At 38.5% G+C, this 20586-nt stretch overlaps 1 protein-coding gene across 4 annotated transcripts in view; it reads right to left on the bottom strand.

Annotated features, from left to right (window-relative positions):
* Nucleotides 1-20586, bottom strand: part of znf385c (zinc finger protein 385C) — a 151745-nt gene that overhangs the window by 71230 nt on the left and 59929 nt on the right. The window contains exon 1 of one of the 4 annotated variants that reach the window (XM_017721225.2): nucleotides 4419-4620. The exons of the other annotated variants lie outside the window; for them this stretch is intronic. Within the exon in view, the coding sequence (XP_017576714.1) occupies nucleotides 4419-4428 (10 nt within the window). The 5' untranslated portion in view covers nucleotides 4429-4620. Of the gene's footprint in view, nucleotides 1-4418; nucleotides 4621-20586 lie in introns of those variants that run through there. 4 annotated transcript variants of the gene reach the window in all.

The raw sequence follows: 20586 nt of genomic DNA, 5'->3' as shown, positions 1-20586 counted from the left end.
AACCAGAACACATCCATAGGGCCAGCAGTAGTACCTTCCATTCTTCATAATAATTTTAAAAGGAAATTGTATACATTTAATAAATTCCCAATAATGTAACAAGGTATTACATTTTCAGAAGAAATCTTATTACAACCCCATTTCTACATTTTAAAAAATAAAAACAGCATACAATGACATGAAAATTATATAAACCTTATATTTAACTGAAAATTGTACAAAGACAACATATCAAATGTTGAAAGAGAGAAATTTTATTGTTTTTTGAAACATTTTGAATGTGATGCCAACAACATGTTTAAAATAAAATGGGATGGGGTCAAGTTTACCACTGTGTTGCATTTATTAAACAAAACACTGTAAATGTTTGGAAAATGAAGAGACCAATTACTGTAGTATTTAATGTGAAATGTCTTCTCATCCTTGCTTGACACATGATTTTAGTTGCTCAACAGTTCAGGGTCTCCTTTGTCGTATTATTTTTTTCATAAAGCGCCAAATGTTTTCAGCAGGTGACAGGTCTGGACTGCAAGCAGGCAAATTTAACACCTGGACAAAGCCTTTTACTACAGCGCCATGCTGTTGTAACACATGTATAATGTGGTTTGGTATTGTCTTGCTGAAATATACAAGGCGTTCCCTGAAAAAGACGTCATCTGGATGGCAGCATATGTTATATGGCATATATCAGTCAGTGTTGATGGTGCACAGATGTGCAAGTCACCCATGCCATGTGCACTAATGCACCACATACCATCATGGATGCTGGCTTTTGAACAGTGGGCTGATTACAAGCAGGATGGTCCCTCTCCTCTTTAGCCTGGAGGGTGAGGCATTTCCAAATTTTGATTTGTCAGACCATATTTTTTTTTTTTCAAAAAACAATAATATTTCTCACTTTCTATATTTGGTATGTCTCTGTACTGTTTTAATTAGTTTAAATGATTTGCACATCATTGCATTCTGCTTTATTTACATTCTCCACAGCTTCCTAACATCCTTTTTGGAAATGGAGTTGTATGTTATCCGCTAAGACATAGTATTACATTATTAGACAAGCTATTTCATTATTGAGTTTCATAACATTTTTGACCAAGTGGAATTTTTTTTTTATAGAACATTCCTGCCTTTTATTACATTATTGAAAATGTATTACATTATTAGGTTCTCATTGATTGGTGGCTTCATTCAAAAAGCAGTCAAGGCTGAAACACTCCTTATAACTTCAGCACAAATGGGTGCATCTAAACTGTTGTTGGCTCAACTGGTAGATATACACAAATGTTCTAGTTAACAGCTCAAAATTAATGAATTTAAAACAGGCTATTTTGCAGCTTAGCTTCCTTATATGGACGGAAAGGATGGGGAGTGTTTTTTCATGATATAGGCTATTTAAGAAAATCCTTATTACCTTAATAATACTACAATTCCTCTGGTGTCTCTTGAAACTCTGCTAACCCTGCACCCTGCTGCAATTCCAGCATTTCTGCAGTACTTCAATAATGCAGATTGAGATGAGAACTAATTTTATACTGCATTTAAGTCAATTCAGGTCATACTAGCAGCGTACATAAAATACCAGCCCACTTGCATTACAGAGGCCTTGAAAAATGTCCATTCTTCCACATATATTTTAATAAATTTATTTATATTAATAAAAGGTCAAACAGAAATTCAGATCAACATTTCAGGTGATTCCTGAAACCAAAATAATGTTAAAGCATTTCAGAAAGTGGCAAATAAACAGCACCTACTTATTATTAACATTTATTATGTTTTTCTTTATTTGGAATTCATTATTTTAGAACCAGTGCTAACCCTATCATGTCTGTATATGCAAGACTCTCAAATCACAGTATATATATATATATATATATATATATATATATATATATATACACTAATTTGACAGTAGGACTGTGTTCCACCAGGACCAAAATATTTTAAAGAGCTTTAACAAAATAAAACCTCTGTTAATTTCACAGACTTTAACAGGTTCTTTGTTTCATATCTATGACCTTTACTGCAAGTATTTCTGCCTAAAGCATCAAACAGTAGTTTACAGTTTACCACCTCTGTGTCGTTCACGATCAGATTATCCAGTAAATATTAAACATCAAATGTCTTCAATCCAGAAAACTGAAAGACGTCTGGTAAATATGAATGCTCGTCTGCTTTTAGCTGCAGATCTGAATGTGATTGTGGCTGAGTGATTGTTAATAAGGACTGATAAGCTGCTTTGTTAATTTCATGCTGCCTGATCTGACATTTCCTCTTTAAATGACAGACACTTCGCTAAACATCTGAGGCCCAAATATTTAACCCTTAAAATATTTTTCATTTGATCTTTTTTTTTTTTGGGGTGCAAGAAATTGTGGTAATGTGGTCAGCTCCCATATGTACCGCAGCTGCACACACACTCCCCAAATCAGACAATGCATATCTCCATATACATACACACGCACTGCGTCACGATGACACACACGCTGAACGCATTCTATCCTGATATTTCTACACACACACACACACACACACACCCACTGTATAGGGTTTTGTAAATGTGTGCACAAGCTGACGCAGTCCAGTCCACATTGCCTTCCACTGCATTATGGCCTGAGGAAAACTACATTTCCACCCTTCTGTACAGACGAGCCTTTGAAAAATCATAATTTTCTATTTGAATGACTCAGTCTTGCTTTTTGGCTTGATGCAGCGAACAAACAGTAAGCGATCCAGGATGTAGCAAAATGCTATCGTGTTCTAAAGCCATATTACTTTACTGTGTGAATAAATTTATGCTCTTCTTGCATTTTGCAATCTCCTATTCCCACATACATGAAAATATTGTACAGTAACAATAATAGTTATTTTATATATAAGCATATGAATCGATATCTGTTATTCTGCATCATCACTGAACCTTTTATCATGTCATAAAATTCCGTTGAATGGCCATTGTTACCAAAATTACATTCTGCTGTCAGTGTGCAGATCCAGAAATATTAGGTTTACAAGGAGGTAAATGAATCATGACACAAAGCCAACAATTCCCTGATTTAAAACAGTTTTAAATAGTAAAATAGTATGTCAGAATTGTTTAGACATATATTCTATCTATTACTATTATTATTAGCATGAAATCTTTCCAACATTTAAAAAAAAATGGAAAATTTTATTACTGATATTTTTTCCTGTGCATCAGACTTTTATCTCTCTCCTACAGCTAAACCTAATAAGTGTGTGTGTGTATGTGTGTGCGTGTGTGTGTGTGTGTGTGAGTGTGTGTGTGTAAACGTTGTGTAACTATGGGCTCTGACCTCTGTGTTGCCAAGAGCGTCAGAACAGAAGTATCTGACCACCAGCGAGGAGAGAAAAAGAGGGGTTGAAGAGACACACATGGCCTTTAACAGTACTTACTAACCCTGCGCCACCTTCTTTGGTTCAAAAGCAACAACAGCTTTATTCTGCATTTACGTAATGATGAAATAAACTCAATCAAATGTATTAATGTTTTGCACATATAATAAGTAAGCCACCACGGGTCCTTGCGATACACCTTATTCATCATATACGTGTACCCAAGAAAAAAGAAAAAAATGTATTTTTTGTCTTTGTGGAGGGTTTAGTTTCAAAGCAACAATATTGAAAACAACAATAATGAAACAATATTTCATATATATGGAAGATTATTGATATTTATTTCCAATTGTCTCCATGGATAAATAGAAAGCACGTTAATAAATCCCACTAAAAGCTTTTACCTGTATTCAGCAAATCTGAAAAATGTAAGCACACAGTGAAGAGAAATAAACTCTATAATCTAAACCACACATATTGTGTCTCTTCTTCCTCCTAAAGCCTTTTTTCTGCACTGCGGGTCAGCCCCCCATCATCAGCCTCACTTTGCCCCTCTGTGCTCTGTTTGAAGGGCATTACAACACTCAGGGGCAGGAGGACTCCACCGGGGGCTAAAGAGAAAGAGAAACCTCGAAAAGGTCATTTACCATCAGCTCATCTCTCGCTCTCACTCTCTGAGAGAGCTGTAAACTTTCCAGCAGGGTAAATAATTCCTTCATCACGAGGAAAGAAAAAAGAAACGGCTCGGCTTTTAATGCGCATTTAGCGCAGACAGTAAGACTGCGTCCCTCGCTGCACTCACACCCCTCTCTTCTCCCCAGCAGTAGCACTTTAGCATGGCATTTGCGCAGGTTTGGAGCGCGCGCAAATTCGGCACGCGCGGTACAGCAGCTAGACGGAGACACTACAGCGGCGGCGCTTTAACATCAACCGTGCTCTCTCCGCGACAGACGCGGAACACACGCGCGCGCACAAAACCGCACCATGACCCACACGAAACATTCCCACGCTCGCTCGCCCGCGCACACACACCGGAATGCGGAGACGCGCTCGTGCCTTACCGATCAGCATGTCTGAGTGTTGAGCTCAGTCCGAGTTTCTCCGCACACTCGCAAATCCCCGCAGCGCCGCTCCAACCGCTCCTCCACAGCACGAGCCTTACTCACACTCTCACTCGCGCGCGCTCGCTCTCTCTTCGGTGCAAAAGCTGCGCCACATTCGCTCCGCACGCTCGAGCGCACTGCCCACCGCCAAGGAGGAGAGAGAGAGAGAGAGAGAGAGAGAGAGAGAGAGAGAGAGAGAGAGAAGGAGGAGGGGGTACAGATTCTGATGTTTGTCTCTCTCCCCCTTCTCTTTCATTCTCTTTTTCTCGCCTTTTCTTTGTCTTTCTCCACCTCTCTGCCCTTCTCTTCTCTCTGTCTTGCTCTCACCCCCCCATCTCTCTTATTTCTCTCTCCTTTTCTTTTTCCCTTTACCATCTATTTCCCCTCTCTCTATTTCTCCCTTTCCCTTCTCTTTCCCCTCTCTCTATTTCTCCCTTTCCCTTCTCTTTCCCCTCTCTCTATTTCTATTCTTCTCTCCTTTCCCCTCTCTCTATTTCTCCCTTTCCCTTCTCTTTCCCCTCTCTCTATTTCTATTCTTCTCTCCTTTCCCCTCTATTTCTATTCTTCTCTCCTTTCCCCTCTCTCTATTTCTATTCTTCTCTCCTTTCCCCTCTCTCTATTTCTCCCTTTCCCTTCTCTTTCCCCTCTCTCTATTTCTATTCTTCTCTCCTTTCCCCTCTCTCTATTTCTATTCTTCTCTCCTTTCCCCTCTCTCTATTTCTCCCTTTCCCTTCTCTTTCCCCTCTCTCTATTTCTATTTTTCTCTCCTTTCCCCTCTCTCTATTTCTATTCTTCTCTCCTTTCCCCTCTCTCTATTTCTATTCTTCTCTCCTTTCCCCTCTCTCTATTTCTCCCTTTCCCTTCTCTTTCCCCCTCTCTATTTCTATTCTTCTCTCCTTTCCCCTCTCTCTATTTCTATTCTTCTCTCCTTTCCCCTCTCTCTATTTCTATTCTTCTCTCCTTTCCCCTCTCTCTATTTCTCCCTTTCCCTTCTCTTTCCCCTCTCTCTATTTCTATTCTTCTCTCCTCTCCCCTCTCTCTATTTCTCCCTTTCCCTTCTCTTTCCCCTCTCTCTATTTCTATTCTTCTCTCCTTTCCCCTCTATTTCTATTCTTCTCTCCTTTCCCCTCTCTCTATTTCTATTCTTCTCTCCTTTCCCCTCTCTCTATTTCTCCCTTTCCCTTCTCTTTCCCCTCTCTCTATTTCTATTCTTCTCTCCTTTCCCCTCTCTCTATTTCTATTCTTCGCTCCTTTCCCCTCTCTCTATTTCTCCCTTTCCCTTCTCTTTCCCCCCTCTCTATTTCTATTCTTCTCTCCTTTCCCCTCTCTATTTCTCCCTTTCCCTTCTCTTTCCCCTCTCTCTATTTCTATTCTTCTCTCCTTTCCCCTCTCTCTATTTTGCTTCCTCTCTCTATTTCTCCCTTTCCCTTCTTTCCCCTCTCTCTATTTCTCCCTTTCCCTTCTCTTTCCCCTCTCTGTTTCTATTCTTCTCTCCTTTCCCCTCTCTCTATTTCTCCCTTTCCCTTCTTTCCACTCTCTCTATTTCTATTCTTCTCTCCTTTCCCTTCTCTCTATTCCTCTTTCCCCTCTCTATTTCTCTTTCCTTCGCTATTTCTTTGTCTTTCTCCACCTCTCTGTCCTTCTCTCCTCTCTGTCTTGCTCTCGTTTTTCCCCATCTCTCTATTTCTCTTCTCTCCTGTCCCTTCTCTTTCCCCTCTCACTATTTCTATTCTTCTCTTTTCCCTTCTCTCTATTTCTCTTTCCCTTCTCTTTCCTCTCTATTTCTCTTCTTCTCTCCTGTCCCCTCTCTCTATTTCTTTGTTTCTCTTATCTTTCCCCTCTCTATATTTCTTTCCCCATCTCTATTTCTCTCTTTCCCTTCTTTCCCCTCTATTTCTTTCCCTTCTTTCCCCTCTCTCTGTTTCTCTTTCCCCTCTCTATATTTCTTTCCCCATCTCTATTTCTCTTTCCCTTCTCTCTTTCTCTTTCCCTTCTCTTTCCCCTCTCTATTTCTTTCCCTTCTCTTTCCCCCTCTATATTTCTCTTTCTCCATCTCTATTTCTCTTTCCCTTCTTTTTCCCCCTCTATATTTCTCTTTCCCCATCTCTATTTCTCTTTCCCTTCTTTTTCCCCCTCTATATTTCTTTCCCCATCTCTATTTCTCTCTTTCCCTTCTTTCCCCTCTGTCTTCCCCTTCTTTCCAATCTCTGTTTCTCTTTCCCCTCTCTATTTCTCTTTCCCTTCTTTCCCCTCTCTCTGTTTCTCTCTTTTCCTTCTTTCCCCTCTCTATTTCTCTTTCCCTTCTCTTTCCCCTCTATTTCTCTTTCCCCTCTCTTTCTCCTCCCTATTTCTCTCTTTCCCTTCTCTTTCATCTCTCTCTATTTCTCTCTTTCCCCTCTCTATGTCTCTTTCCCTTCTCTTTCTCCTCCCTATTTCTCTCTCTTTCCCTTCTCTCTATTTCTCTTCCCCTCTCTATTTCTCTTCTTTGCCCTCTCCCTATTTCTCTCTTTCCCTTCTCTATTTCTCTTTTCCTTCTTTCCCCTCTCTCTATTTCTCTCTTTCCCTTCTCTATTTCTCTTTTCCTTCTTTCCCCTCTCTCTATTTATCCTTCTTCCCCTCTCTATTTCTCTCTAATTCTCTTTCCCTTCTTTCCCCTCTTTCTCTCTTTCCCTTCTCTTTCCCCTCTCTCTATTTCTCTCCTTTCCCTTCTCTTTCCCCTCTCTATTTCTCTCTTTCCCTTCTTTCCCCTTTCTCGATTTCTCTCTTTCCCTTCTCTTTCTCCTCCCTATTTCTCTCTCTTTCCCTTCTCTCTATTTCTCTTCCCCTCTCTATTTCTCTTCTTTGCCCTCTCCCTATTTCTCTCTTTCCCTTCTCTATTTCTCTTTTCCTTCTTTCCCCTCTCTCTATTTCTCTCTTTCCCTTCTCTATTTCTCTTTTCCTTCTTTCCCCTCTCTCTATTTATCCTTCTTCCCCTCTCTATTTCTCTCTAATTCTCTTTCCCTTCTTTCCCCTCTTTCTCTCTTTCCCTTCTCTTTCCCCTCTCTCTATTTCTCTCCTTTCCCTTCTCTTTCCCCTCTCTATTTCTCTCTTTCCCTTCTTTCCCCTTTCTCGATTTCTCTCTTTCCCTTCTCTATTTCTCTTCCCCTCTCTATTTCTTTCTCCTCTCTTTCCCTTCTTTCCCCTCTCTTTCTCTCTTTCCCTTCTCTTTCCCCTCTCTCTATTTCTCTCTTTCTCTTCTCTTTCCCCTCTCTATTTCTCTCTTGCCCTTCTCTTTCCCCTCTCTATTTCTCTCCTTTCCCTTCTTTCCCTTCTCTTTACTCTCTCTATTTCTTTCCTTTCCCTTCTCTTTCCCCTCTCTATTTCTCTTTCCCTTCTCTTTCCCCTCTCTCTATTTCTCTTCCCCTCTCTATTTCTCTTTCCCTTCTATTTCTCTTCCCCTCTCTATTTCTTTCTCCTCTCTTTCCCTTCTTTCCCCTCTCTTTCTCTCTTTCCCTTCTCTTTCCCCTCTCTCTATTTCTCTTTCCCTTCTCTTTCCCCTCTCTATTTCTCTCCTTTCCCTTCTTTCCCTTCTCTTTCCCCTCTCTATTTCTCTTTCCCTTCTTTCCCCTTTCTAGATTTCTCTTTCCCTTTCTTTCCCCTCTCTCTATTTCTCTTCCCCTCTCCCTATTTCTCTTTCCCTTCTCTCTATTTCTCTTTCCCCTCTCTCTATTTCTTTCCCTTCTCTTTCCCCTCTCTATTTCTCTCTTTCTCTTCTTTCCCCTTTCTCGATTTCTCTCTTTCCCTTTCTTTCCCCTCTCTCTATTTCTCTTCCCCTCTCTATTTCTCTTTCCCCTCTCCCTATTTTTCTTTCCCTTCTCTCTATTTCTCTTTCCCCTCTCTCTATTTCTCTTTCCCTTCTCTTTCCCCTCTCTATTTCTCTCCTTTCCCTTCTTTCCCTTCTCTTTCCCCTCTCTATTTCTCTTTCCCTTCTTTCCCCTTTCTAGATTTCTCTCTTTCCCTTTCTTTCCCCTCTCTCTATTTCTCTTCCCCTCTCTATTTCTCTTTCCCCTCTCCCTATTTCTCTTTCCCTTCTCTCTATTTCTCTTTCCCCTCTCTCTATTTCTTTCCCTTCTCTTTCTCCTCTCTATTTCTCTTTCCCTTCTTTCCCCTCTCTTTCTCTCTTTCCCTTCTCTTTCCCCTCTCTCTATTTCTCTCTTTCCCTTCTCTTTCCCCTCTCTATTTCTCTCTTGCCCTCCTCTTTCCCCTCTCTATTTCTCTCCTTTCCCTTCTCTTTCCCCTCTCTTTTCCTTCTCTTCCCCTCTCTATTTCTCTTTCCCTTCTCTTTCCCCTCTCTCTATTTCTCTTCCCCTCTCTATTTCTCTTTCCCTTCTCTTTCTCCTCTCTCTATTTCTCTTCCACTCTCTATTTCTCTTTCCCTTCTTTCTCCTCTCCCTATTTCTCTTTCCCTTCTCTTTCCCCTCTCCATATTTCTCTTTCCCTTCTCTTTCCCCTCTCTCTATTTCTCTTTCCCCTCTCTTTCCCCTCTCTCTATTTCTCTTTCCCCTCTCTCTATTTCTCTTTCCCTTCTCTTTCCCCTCTCTCTATTTCTCTCTTTCCCTTCTCTTTCCCCTCTCTCTATTTCTTTCCCTTCTCTTTCCCCTCTCTATTTCTCTCTTTCCTTTCTCTATTTCTCTTTCCCCTCTCTATTTCTCTTTCCCTTCTTTCCCCTCTTTCTCTTTCCCCTCTCTCTATTTCTCTTTCCCCTCTCTCTATTTCTCTTTCCTTTTTCTTTCCCCTCTCTATTTCTCTTCCCCCTCTCTATTTCTCTTTCCCTTTTCTTTCCCCTCTCTATTTCTCTTCCCCCTCTCTATTTCTCTTTCCCCTCTCTATTTCTCTCTTTCCCTTCTCTTTCCCCTTAAATTTTCTTTCATCCCCTCTTGCTTTTCTTTCCCTTTTCCAGTTTTCCTCTGTCCTTTTTCTTACCCATTTTTATGTCTCCCTCTTGTTTTTTCTTCCTATCTTTTTCATTTCTTTTTTCCCCTTGTTTCTATACCCCTCACCTTTGCCTTCATCTCTATATATTTATCTTATTCATCCAATTCTTTTTCTTTCCTTTCTCTCCTCTCTGTCTTGCTCTCCTTTTTTCTCTCTCCTCTCGCATTTCTCCTCCTTACCTCTTTCCCCTTCTATCTCCGTTTTTTTCTTTTTTCTCCTCTCACCTCTGCCATTGCCCATTTTTCTTTTATTTGTCAAGCTTTTTCTCCTTTCCTCTCTTTCCTTCCCTTCTCTCCCTCTTTTCACTCATGCTCTCTATTGTTCTCTTCCTTTTCCTTTTCTTTTTCTTTCATTCTCTCATTCCTTTTTCTACTCTGTATTTCTCTCGCTTGGTCTCTCACCCCCTGTATCTCTCTCTCTCTCTCTGTCTCTCTTTCTCTCTCTCCCTCCCTCCTCCACCCCCCCTCGCTCTCGTTCTCATTTAACCTGAACGAACGATCACAGATGGGAAAATTAGCTGGTTCTCTTTTCTCTCTTCATGGTGCTTGATTTCAGCTAAATAACCATGTGTGTTGGTGGTGGGGGGGCGGGCGGAGGGGGGGGCATTAACAGTAAGGCTAAGCTGGGTCAGATAAGGCTCTTTCCTAATAATAACATAGGAATCAATACGAGAAGTGGATCAGGTGAAGTGAAAACAGAAACACCACCTTCAGTTCTACTCACCCTTTTCTTACCCTCGCTCAACCACCCATTTTTCCTCTACTCTACATGGTCCCTCTTACAGATGTGTTGGAGCTCATCTAACCCCCAGCTCCATCTTCATTATTCCTGTTTCAGCTTTCACAGATGATTATGAGCAGGAAAGCTCCTGCTCACTTCCCCCAAACATGCAGCTAAATAGCTGTCCATGCTGAGTACCCAAAGAAAGAAAAAGAAATGAGAAATTACCCCTGTTTATTAAGAATATGACAGGTCACTACACTGTCACTACACAGAAATAAAGGTTCCGTGAAGGTATATTTTGTACCTTATAAATCTAAATCTACCCTCAAAGGTACAATAGTGGTTTTAAGGTCCAGCTTTGAACCTTAAATAAGTTTTTCCAAGTGAAAAGTACGTATTTGTATCTTTTCATAACTTAATGTTTTAAAATTGAACAATGAAAATGATTCAGTGAGTTCAGAAAAGTTCTGGGGACGTATTTATGATGAACAATTGGGTGCCTATTGACTTCTACTGTTTGTTAGCAATGTTAGCCTTGTGGCTCCACTTCTAAACTAAAGAAGGAAATTCTGGACACCAAACATGTCTTGACTGATTGACTGAATGTGGTTTAAGTGGAAAAATGCACATGTGATTTTTCACCAAACAATTCCTTTAAGGCATAGTTAAAATAAGGACGTTTAAGGGTATTGGGTTTAAAACACCACACTGACATGCACACACAGACCGCCTGTGCATATGCAAATCTGCGTGTGTGTGTGTGAGTTCAGATTCATGCAGCCTGCGGATCTGGACACTGACACATGAGCAACGACAGCAGAGACAGCTGTGTCATCTTTCTGCCAGAATGCTACCCCACACACATGCGCGCACACACACACACACACACACACACACACACACACACACACACACACACACACACACACACACACTCACTTGAAGAGCTACAGTAGGTATAAAGATGGAGAACATCAAATAAATCATCAAATGAGAAGTGCTTTTATCCTACACCAGTGAGTAAAAAGTGACAGTGAGTGAAAGAAGATACTGCAGGACGATTATCACAGTTAATAAGCAATCCAACAACATACCTCTTTAATCCCATCCTATAACCCATGATAGTTAATAAGGTTATGACCCCCAGTGAGGATACAAGCCTGTTTACAACAATATAAAACAATGTAGAAACACATCGTTGTCTTCTTCACAGCTACATGACACTTCTACTCTGGAACATAAAAAGAGGTCAATTTTTGGCTTGGTGTGATACTGCATACTCTACATTTCTAAAGAAAAAAAAAAACTTTAAAATACGAAGATAAGTCAGTTTGGTAGAACTCTACTAAACTAGATTCACTCAACCTCTACTAGATTACTCAGGGGAGGAGGGTTGGCAGGGGTACCTGTGTGTATGGTTTTTGTATATCAGAAAATACTGTTGGAGAAATACTGTTCGTTTAATTCATTCATTCAAACCAGTTCAAGACTCCCACACCCGAACATAACTGAACTTTTAAACATATCGGGCGACGTGCAATTTTAAAATAACACCACATTTGTTGTACCTAACATAGATGAGGTTGATGTAGGAACCTGGCTGTTGAGCTGCGCTGGTTGAATGTGCTCAAGAGGCAGTGCACTTTGTGCTGCTGCAGCAGACAGACAACAGGCCTGTACAAAAGCTGTCCACATCCTGATTCATCAACACCAAGTTTCAGACATCAGACACAACTGATTTGGTTCTTGGGAAAAACACTCATGTCTCAGATCTCATACAATCAGGCTAAACTAAGAGACAACAGACACCATGGAATCAGCCAGTAAAATTAGTGTGACATTCGCAATTCTGTTCTTTTTTTCAACCTGGTCTATGTACCTGAAGCTGTGTTAGAGGCGGCATTTTTAAACATAAAACCTGCTTTGCCTACTCATGAACCAGCAGACATCACAGGCGCTCCGAAATTATTCTACATTTTATCATTAAAATAGTGCTGATGATTGACAGCTTAAAAAATAATCAAGACGTCAAATACAGTCATTTTCAAAGGCAAAAAAATCTCAATGTTACATTAAAGTGTAAGCTTCTCTTTAGCGCCCTCAGTGAACAATTGTTTCTCAAAAGTGCAGCAAAATGTACTTGAAGGTACGTATTTGTGGCTCTGCAAAAAAGTGGTCAGCGGTATGTATATCCCATGAGACCAGGTTGCCTTTTTTACAACATTAATTACAGTTTCATGGCTAAATTAAAGATGACCTTATGCTACAACTACAGCTTTTACTGAGCTGTGTTATCATTGTTTTTTTTAACTGACAAAGATTACACTTGCACTTGCATAACTCACACATTATGATGGTGTTTGAAATGTTGCCAGAAGCATTAGTAAGTGCTCTTTAATACGTTATTAATATGAATAACTCAACACTTGAATCAACACTTGACACTTGAATCATACACTTTTGGTCATTTTGAGGCAGTTCCTAACTCTGAAATTAATACGCAAACACAGTGGCAGCACCTGAGCTGAAGCTTAATATACATCAAATAAAAGGTAAAGAAGGTAATCACATCTTTATGTATTAAAGCCACACAAACAGGCTCAGAAAGCAGGTCTCGTTCGATTTTGAGCCTTCAAATGCAAAATCTACTCTATACTGCCAAAGAGAGATCGACAACAGATGATAAATCACATCATCAGAAAACACATTTTGACTTTGACTTTCTTTTTGAATACTTATTAATGTGCTCACAGTCCTCAGGTTCATCTAATCATGGAAGGTATCCAAAGCACAACCCATGTTACACAGTGTTCTTCAGCATGTTGTGTGCAATTACATATTTCTACCAGAAAGGTCTCTAAATCCCCAAATCTCACACAGTGCACCTTTAATAATTCTAAATTCCTCTAGATCTAAACAGTCTAACTAGACCATTTATTTCACTGGTTAGTGTCTAAAACTGTTTGTAAAACAGTTGAAAAAGGAGTTTATGCATTGAAGTGGACCGTTATAAAGCATGAAGCAACTGTAAAGTGGAGGGCACAAGGGGATTGTTACACATACTAAATCTCAAACTGTCAATGTGGACTGGAGCAGACAGTAGTGATAGCAGTGCTGTGGCAGTATGTTTTACTGCCTGCCAGGTCTTTTGTGTTACATTTGATAAATATGAACCTGAGAGGTAATGTATGTGCCAGTCACGTGTCAGTATGGAGTCTGTACATGAGTGATGACTGCAACCAATACTGATACCATTTTCATGGGCCTAAAAATTCTGAAACTTAAAAACTACTTGCCCAGTATAATTTTATGGTCAAATATCAAACTGACTTCAACTACATGTTTTTGACTACTGACTGTCAATCAACTACAGACAGTTGGATTGTCACATTTGTCACTGTCAACTGTCACATTTGTTAAACAGCAGAAACTCAAAATCTTACTGCAGTAGGGGTGAACTATTATACGAGAAACTATTCAAATTCTCAGAAATGGGAATGAGTTTTTAAAGCCTGACACTTCTATGAATGAAAATATGCTTTACATTAAGTTTGTCAAAAAAACAAAAAACACAATAGAGATGAATCAGAGTTTTCAAATTGCCACAAATGTTTTTCAAAACAATTGGATAATATGTTAGATTAATTTGGAAGCATGCTGACATGCTGATCTTTTTCACTTCAACTTCAGTTGAAATCTATTTCTATAGCGCATTTTATCAGAGGTGTTCTACATAGATTAGGACTGGGGTTGTTGGAAACTTCATCAAAATGTTACTAGCCTAAACAGAAATGGCTATAAGGTACTGTGAAAATTGCCACAGGCATACTCAGGCATGTTCAATGAAAAACATAACACAGGCATGTTCCGTTATTACTGTTAAAGAGCCTACTTCATGGAAAATAAAATTTTCTTCACTTTGTAAAAAATCAAATATAGCATTTAAACAAAAGTTTAGCTCCACCCACTCACACTAAACTTATAGAGTGATTCAGCCCAGATGGCTTTTTACAGAACAGAGCTGACTAGTCTTAAAGGAATATTTATAAAACAGCCTGTTTTATTCAAAGGGATGAAGACAGGCTAGAAAATGTCACTTATAAGTAAAGTTTTGGTACATAAAACCACACAAACATCAAAAGCAGAACTCCGAAGGAATAAGATCAAATGTGAGACATATGCAGGAGACTGGCCTGTTAAGAGGTAACACCATAATGTTACTTCTTTAACATTATAAACAGTATATCACTTTATTGGGAGAGCATGTATTCACATATTTATCTAAATAAATAAATAATTAATTAAAAATTTCCTAAAAATGAAAATAATGTTCTCTAAAAGGTTAATTCCCAGACCATAAGCAGTCTTGTCTACACACAATTTTAATCCAGCCTGTGACTGCACACCATCCCAGCAAAAGAAACTCAGGCACTGAATATCAGTTCAATGTGTTTCTCGATAAGTCTGAATTGCCATAATTCAGTCCCTCCTTAAATATTCTACCACAAAGGTAATTAGGCCCCAGTCCACCAGTATCCCAGAGTGCACTGAGGTGTGTGACAGCTGATTGACAGTTGGAGATGTAGGTGATTTGCTCCAGCAGTAGCATTAAGAGTCTATTACAGTGGCGGTTAACTGCAGAGAGGATGCATTTAAGACTCCATCATGACCTGGGCAGCCATTTGGGAGAACCTTTTTGGGTGAAAATGGAGTTAAATGAAGAACCCTGCCAATCAACCTCGCCATTCAATATTAGGCTGCCTATTATTTGGGCCAAGGGAGAGTGCACCTATTCAGGCTTGGTTTAAAAAAAATTAAATAAATAAAAACGCATTTCCATCCCCGTCTACTCCCCACACACCCCTCACAGACACAATTTTATTGCTACCTTTATGTGGGTTTTCCACAGAGCTATGTGTATTACTGCAACTAAATATTGCTGCTATTACTATTCCACATCTAGATCTAACTGTAACCTTAACTTCACTAACCAAAAGTATTCGGATTCTTTGAGCTCTTCTGGTAGAAGCTGGATTTAGTATAACAATGAATCCCCACTGAGACAAGCAAATTCTATCCATAAGGTTGCCTAGATTTACTGGTATTAGCAAAGTACTAGTATTACTTGTAATAATATTTACTTAATATTATTAAAGAAGAATTCCACTATTTTTAAAAAAATTCTTGATCTTAGTCTGTGGGATGAAAACATTTATAGTGTTTATAGTGTCATTTATAGTGTTATAGTATGAAATTGTTCATTAAAAAGTAACCTGCAAACTCAGTTTTCTATACAACAGTGGTGACAGGAACCACAATGACTATAATGCAAATATAGCCATTTAGTTTACAATCCAAAACAAAATCAGTAAACCTTGTACACAATGGTAAAATAGTGTAAAATCTGGGAAAAATTCTTTGTGTGATATTTTGCCTAACATGCATGTGGCTCTCTATCATTCATGGATTTAAAGTTTTAGTCAAAACTTGTTCCAAACAAATCAGTAAACATATTGGGCTTTAGGCAATGTATTTTTTTAACCATTTCATATAATAAGTGGCTTTTTTTTTTGTTTTTGTTACTATCACCATAGCTGTGAACAATTCTAACTCAGAAGGTTTCTCTAGAACAGCACATTTCTTGACAACACATCTGAAAACACAGAGTACAAGAAAACTAGTATACAACAAGAAAAAAATAACTATACATTCTGTGAAGCTCTGCCCCACTATTTAAGACCTTCTGAGGTCCTGCTGTTTGAGTTATTGAATATTAAAATTAACAAGTGACAATCACAGTTTAACTGTCAATGACAGAGTGATGGCAGACAATAATATCATTTAGTAAATCACTGCTTCACTAAAACAACTGGAGTCATTTCCATTTCTTACTTTGTTTACTGTTACATATTCACAGACTCCACTAGTTATCAGAATTTTTAGCAGGCTAAAAGTATTGCAAGTAGACTACTCCACAATATTAAAATGTTCTCAGTTTGTTTTGTACTCACAAGGACAGTTAAATAGGGTCATTTGTCCTGCTCTACACGTTTTGATTGTAAAATTATTACAATATTTCATTAAAATATATGAAAATAATTCAATAATTAATCATGAATAACCACATTCTTGTGTGTAGTTTATTGAGATGTTTGTTATAGCTATATGAAAGGGAAAAAGTAAACTTAATCAGATTTACTTGCAATAATTTCATAACAATATAATCTTGTGAACGCAGGGCTCACATGAACTTGAGCATGATAATCATGCAAACACAGGGTGAATAAGAACATAAGGTGAACAGAGTCTCTTATTTTCATCACCAGTGTCCAATGAGTGGCTGCATGTTCCAGCTCCTGCAACTGTTGACCGTTTGCTCTAATACTGTTACATCACTTCTCGTTTTGAGGTGAAAGCTGAGGCTTTCCACTTTATCACTGCTTCTGTTAGTCCATTGACCATTGCTTAATTTATAGCTCTTCTAGCAGAAGCTGGAAATAACTCAAAGAGAACCATCAATGGATCTTGCCATTTAAAAGCTGTATTTAAACAAGAGGACTACAGTTGTAGGGTCAGTCATAACAAAATACATAGCAGTCATAATGAGCAGCTGGGCATCAGGGTGGAAGTACAAATGGTTTTAAGAGTCAAACTAGAAAAATGTCTTAATAGCATTGAAAAAATGTAGGCAGTTATCATTTGTCATGTTACTGCATCATTAATGTGTTACTCTTGAAACTATTAATATTATATTTATAATAGCTAAACTGCCACTAGAACTTGCTAAATTAGTTACTTATGTCCTATAGATCATACTATAAAAACCTGACACATAACCCTCGAAGGCCACTGCATGTGTACTACTTTCATATCACTGACCTGAGTGCAATGGATATGATGGAGAAGTCTTGCACGAACAATAGCTTACGAAGGTAAAAGCACTCCATACTGCTGATCCACTATTAATGAACATTGTTTATGCTGCTGACCACAGCTGCCCATTAAAGACCTTCTGTTAGCGTTCGGTGAACCATCAATGCGCACATAAATATAATTGATAGAGGAGTGTGTAATATGGACGCTGCAATATCCAGCAAGATCAAAATCATTGGCAATCAGGATTCTCATAATGATTATTCATTACAGAGCAAAAGGCATGATTCGTCTCTAAACATAGGGGGCCACACTTAACAGACTTTAAATCTACTAGCAAAGAAGACTTAACTTTCTTCATAGACTAGACACACTCCTAGATAAAGTGAATAACAAATAAATCAGCAAGGGTTTCTGCAGCTCAGTTTCTTTTTCCTAATAAATAAACATTATTTAGCATGTTCAACTGAACCCATTTTTCATATGAATAACAGTGATCAATAAGACAGCCAGTATTCCACTCTGAATGTACGGACTATGACTTATCAGAACACTGATTATTGACAGTAAATTCAATTACTGATTAATGACTGGGGTATTTAATCATATCATATCTTGTCGCTGTGTCATAGCTCACAACTCCTCGTAACTGTGGTAGAACCATTGCCTCTTAGCTAACTGCTTTAGTTTAGAACAAGCAATGTCTGCTTCAGTTGCAGTGGTCACAATGCTGAATGATCTTTTTTTTCTACATTTTTTCTAAATTTTCTAACACCAAAATTCCAATATTGCCAAACATGCAATTAGATTCTCTCCACTGGGGACCAAGTAGACTTCAGCTGATTGTCGGCTGTTTCTTGAATTGCAGATGATTGCCATGAAAGCATGCTATCCAAAGGTTTAGGATGCAAAAAACTCAACAATGTTTCTCTCATAATCTATTTTTTCATTATTTTGTTGTCTAATATTTTGAACTGGTTAACAAAGCAGTGAGTTTAGGCACCAACACAGGCATTTGCATGCAGAAGTTTGAACACCCCTGGTCAAATTTCATGTTTTGTTGATTTTCTAAGAACAATAAGTTAACACATCCTCTACAGAGAATACACTAAATATGACATTTTTCTACAAATTTTAGTCCACAATGTCTATTTATTCGCTGAGTTTAACATGGAAAAAAATCAAACATGAAATATAAAATGTGCCATGACTTTTGCAAAGACCACAATTTATGTTTGTTAATTAATTCAGCAAATAAACAGTAATTTAAATGTATAGAAGAGCATATGCTGTAAAGCTAATGTGGATGTATTAACTTACTTTCACTTAGAAAATCAACAAAAAAATTGAAGGAAAATTTTGTGGACAAACAGTCCAAGAGGAAAGGGAGAAGAGCCAAGGCTGTAGAAGATGCATGAAAAATCCAACAACAAAGAAACATACAGCCACCAGCTATAGCAGCCTACGCTACTGACAAACACCAACTGCACAATGCCATGGAGTACAGAAGAGAAAGAGGCAGAAAAAGAGATAAACAAAGAGAGAGAGAGAGGTAGACTATGCTGTAGCTAATGCTATATGCATAATTAAGGCAGAGTGGAAAGAATGGAATTGGATTCTGTAGCACCTATAAGGATGGAGAGAGTGGAAACCTGTAAAATAAAGGCATAAACCAGAGGAGAAATGCAGGAATAACTGAAGACTTTGAGGACTGGAGTTATTATCATTTAAGCATGATTTAAATGCAAGTACATAATTAATTCGTCTTCTGAGACACATAAGATGGACGTCCGTCCCACCGCCGTCTTTTAAAGCTCAGAGTATAAACCCCGTCTCCTCTGCAGACCAGCTTCTGCTCCGCCATGTTGAACGTTACAAACCTTTCGCTATGACGTGACGCGCATGCTCAGAATGTACTTACACGTTCCGATTTGAGTGTAATCGGATTCAGGCGTTTACACGGCTGTTCAATCGGATAAGAAATTGTATTCTGAATAGCCTCAGACTAGACTATTCCGACTGAGGTGTTTACATGGACGTATTCTATTCCGATTGAGCTATTAGTCGGATTATTAACAGATTATTAGGCTGCATGTAAACGTTTACATGCTGTTTACAATGCTGTAGCACTGTGGTATGACACTACATGTCTTTAATGAAGTCCAACTTTGTGTAATTTATTTTTGTTTGCGCAGGACTGTGAAGTCCTATAGGCTGTGACTGAATACAACTTCAGCACAATTGAAGTTTTATGTAGCTTTTATTTTCTTTAGTTACACATATCTGAACTGAGACACAGTACTATGTGACTACATGTCTTATATTGGAGACTGCAGCTCCCTAATCTGTTACAAATCCAATTTGTGTTTTGTAGGTTCAGTATTACTGCCTAGTATGTGAGTGAATAAAACTCCCTTACAGTTTTCTCTTGTCCCAGCAGTTTTTAACTTAAGTAAAAGCATAAATGTGCATAAATTTTAGCATAAAATGTGTTCACAATTTTAATTGTAACATTTCACTTAAAAATCCTTATTTTCTATAGAATTTACACAGATTTTTTTTTATGTGATTAATCGTGATTAACTATATGAAATTCTGAGTTTAACTGCGAGTAAATTTTTTAATCGTTTGACAGCCCTAATATATTTATTTTCTGGAGGTCTACAGAGAAAATAAAAACATTGATTTTTGTAGGTCCACACAAAAGCTGTTCAGGGAATGCTAACTTTCACAAAGCTATTCGAATGATTACTAACTGCTTCTCATTTCATCTTCATAGGATCCAACAACTACGCATCATATTTTATATCCATATTGTGCAGCCTTACACTATATACAGTGTGCACCATGTGTCTCTGAGGCAGACTGATGAAGAGTGTCTGATTAAATAAAATCAGTAGTTACAATGTTTACCACACTTTTTCTGTTTCCCTGCTGGAATGAAACATTTCCTTGATTTGCTTGTATTCCCTTTATACAATTTTTTTTCAGAATTTGAAAATTGTGAGCATTAGATTGTGTCAAAATTTTATGATGTATGAACCAACAGAATTACTCCAAAGTTACTCCAGCTTACACTCAAAGCTACAAATGTTTTTGCTTCTCAGATAATGTTACTATTTTGGAGATAGGCTCTTTATCCTGACTGACAATATTGAATTACATTTCGGTATTTATCAATTCTAGCAAGCATTTTTAGCATCATTGAATAAATTCTGTATTGTTGCCCCTTTGCTCAATGCATGTAGACAGCATAGATTTAATGGCACAAGCAAACACACACACACACAAACACACACACACTCACACACATAGGCCTGACACACAAACACAGTCAACACACACACACACACACACACACACACACACCTTTGCATTATTTCCTGCACACGGTTGTCAGTGGAGATCAGAGCAATGAAGGGATGAAACCCTGAACAGATTTGACAGAACAAACACAAAAACACACACACACGTTCTTACACACACACACACACACACACACACACACACACACACACACACACACACACACACACACACACACACACACAGGTAT

This window comes from Pygocentrus nattereri, chromosome 14 (assembly GCF_015220715.1).
Source record: "Pygocentrus nattereri isolate fPygNat1 chromosome 14, fPygNat1.pri, whole genome shotgun sequence".
In the NCBI taxonomy this organism is placed as follows: Eukaryota; Metazoa; Chordata; class Actinopteri; order Characiformes; family Serrasalmidae; genus Pygocentrus; species Pygocentrus nattereri.
The sequence above is the reverse complement of the archived record's forward strand: the minus strand, read 5'-3'. Positions and strand labels throughout refer to the sequence as shown.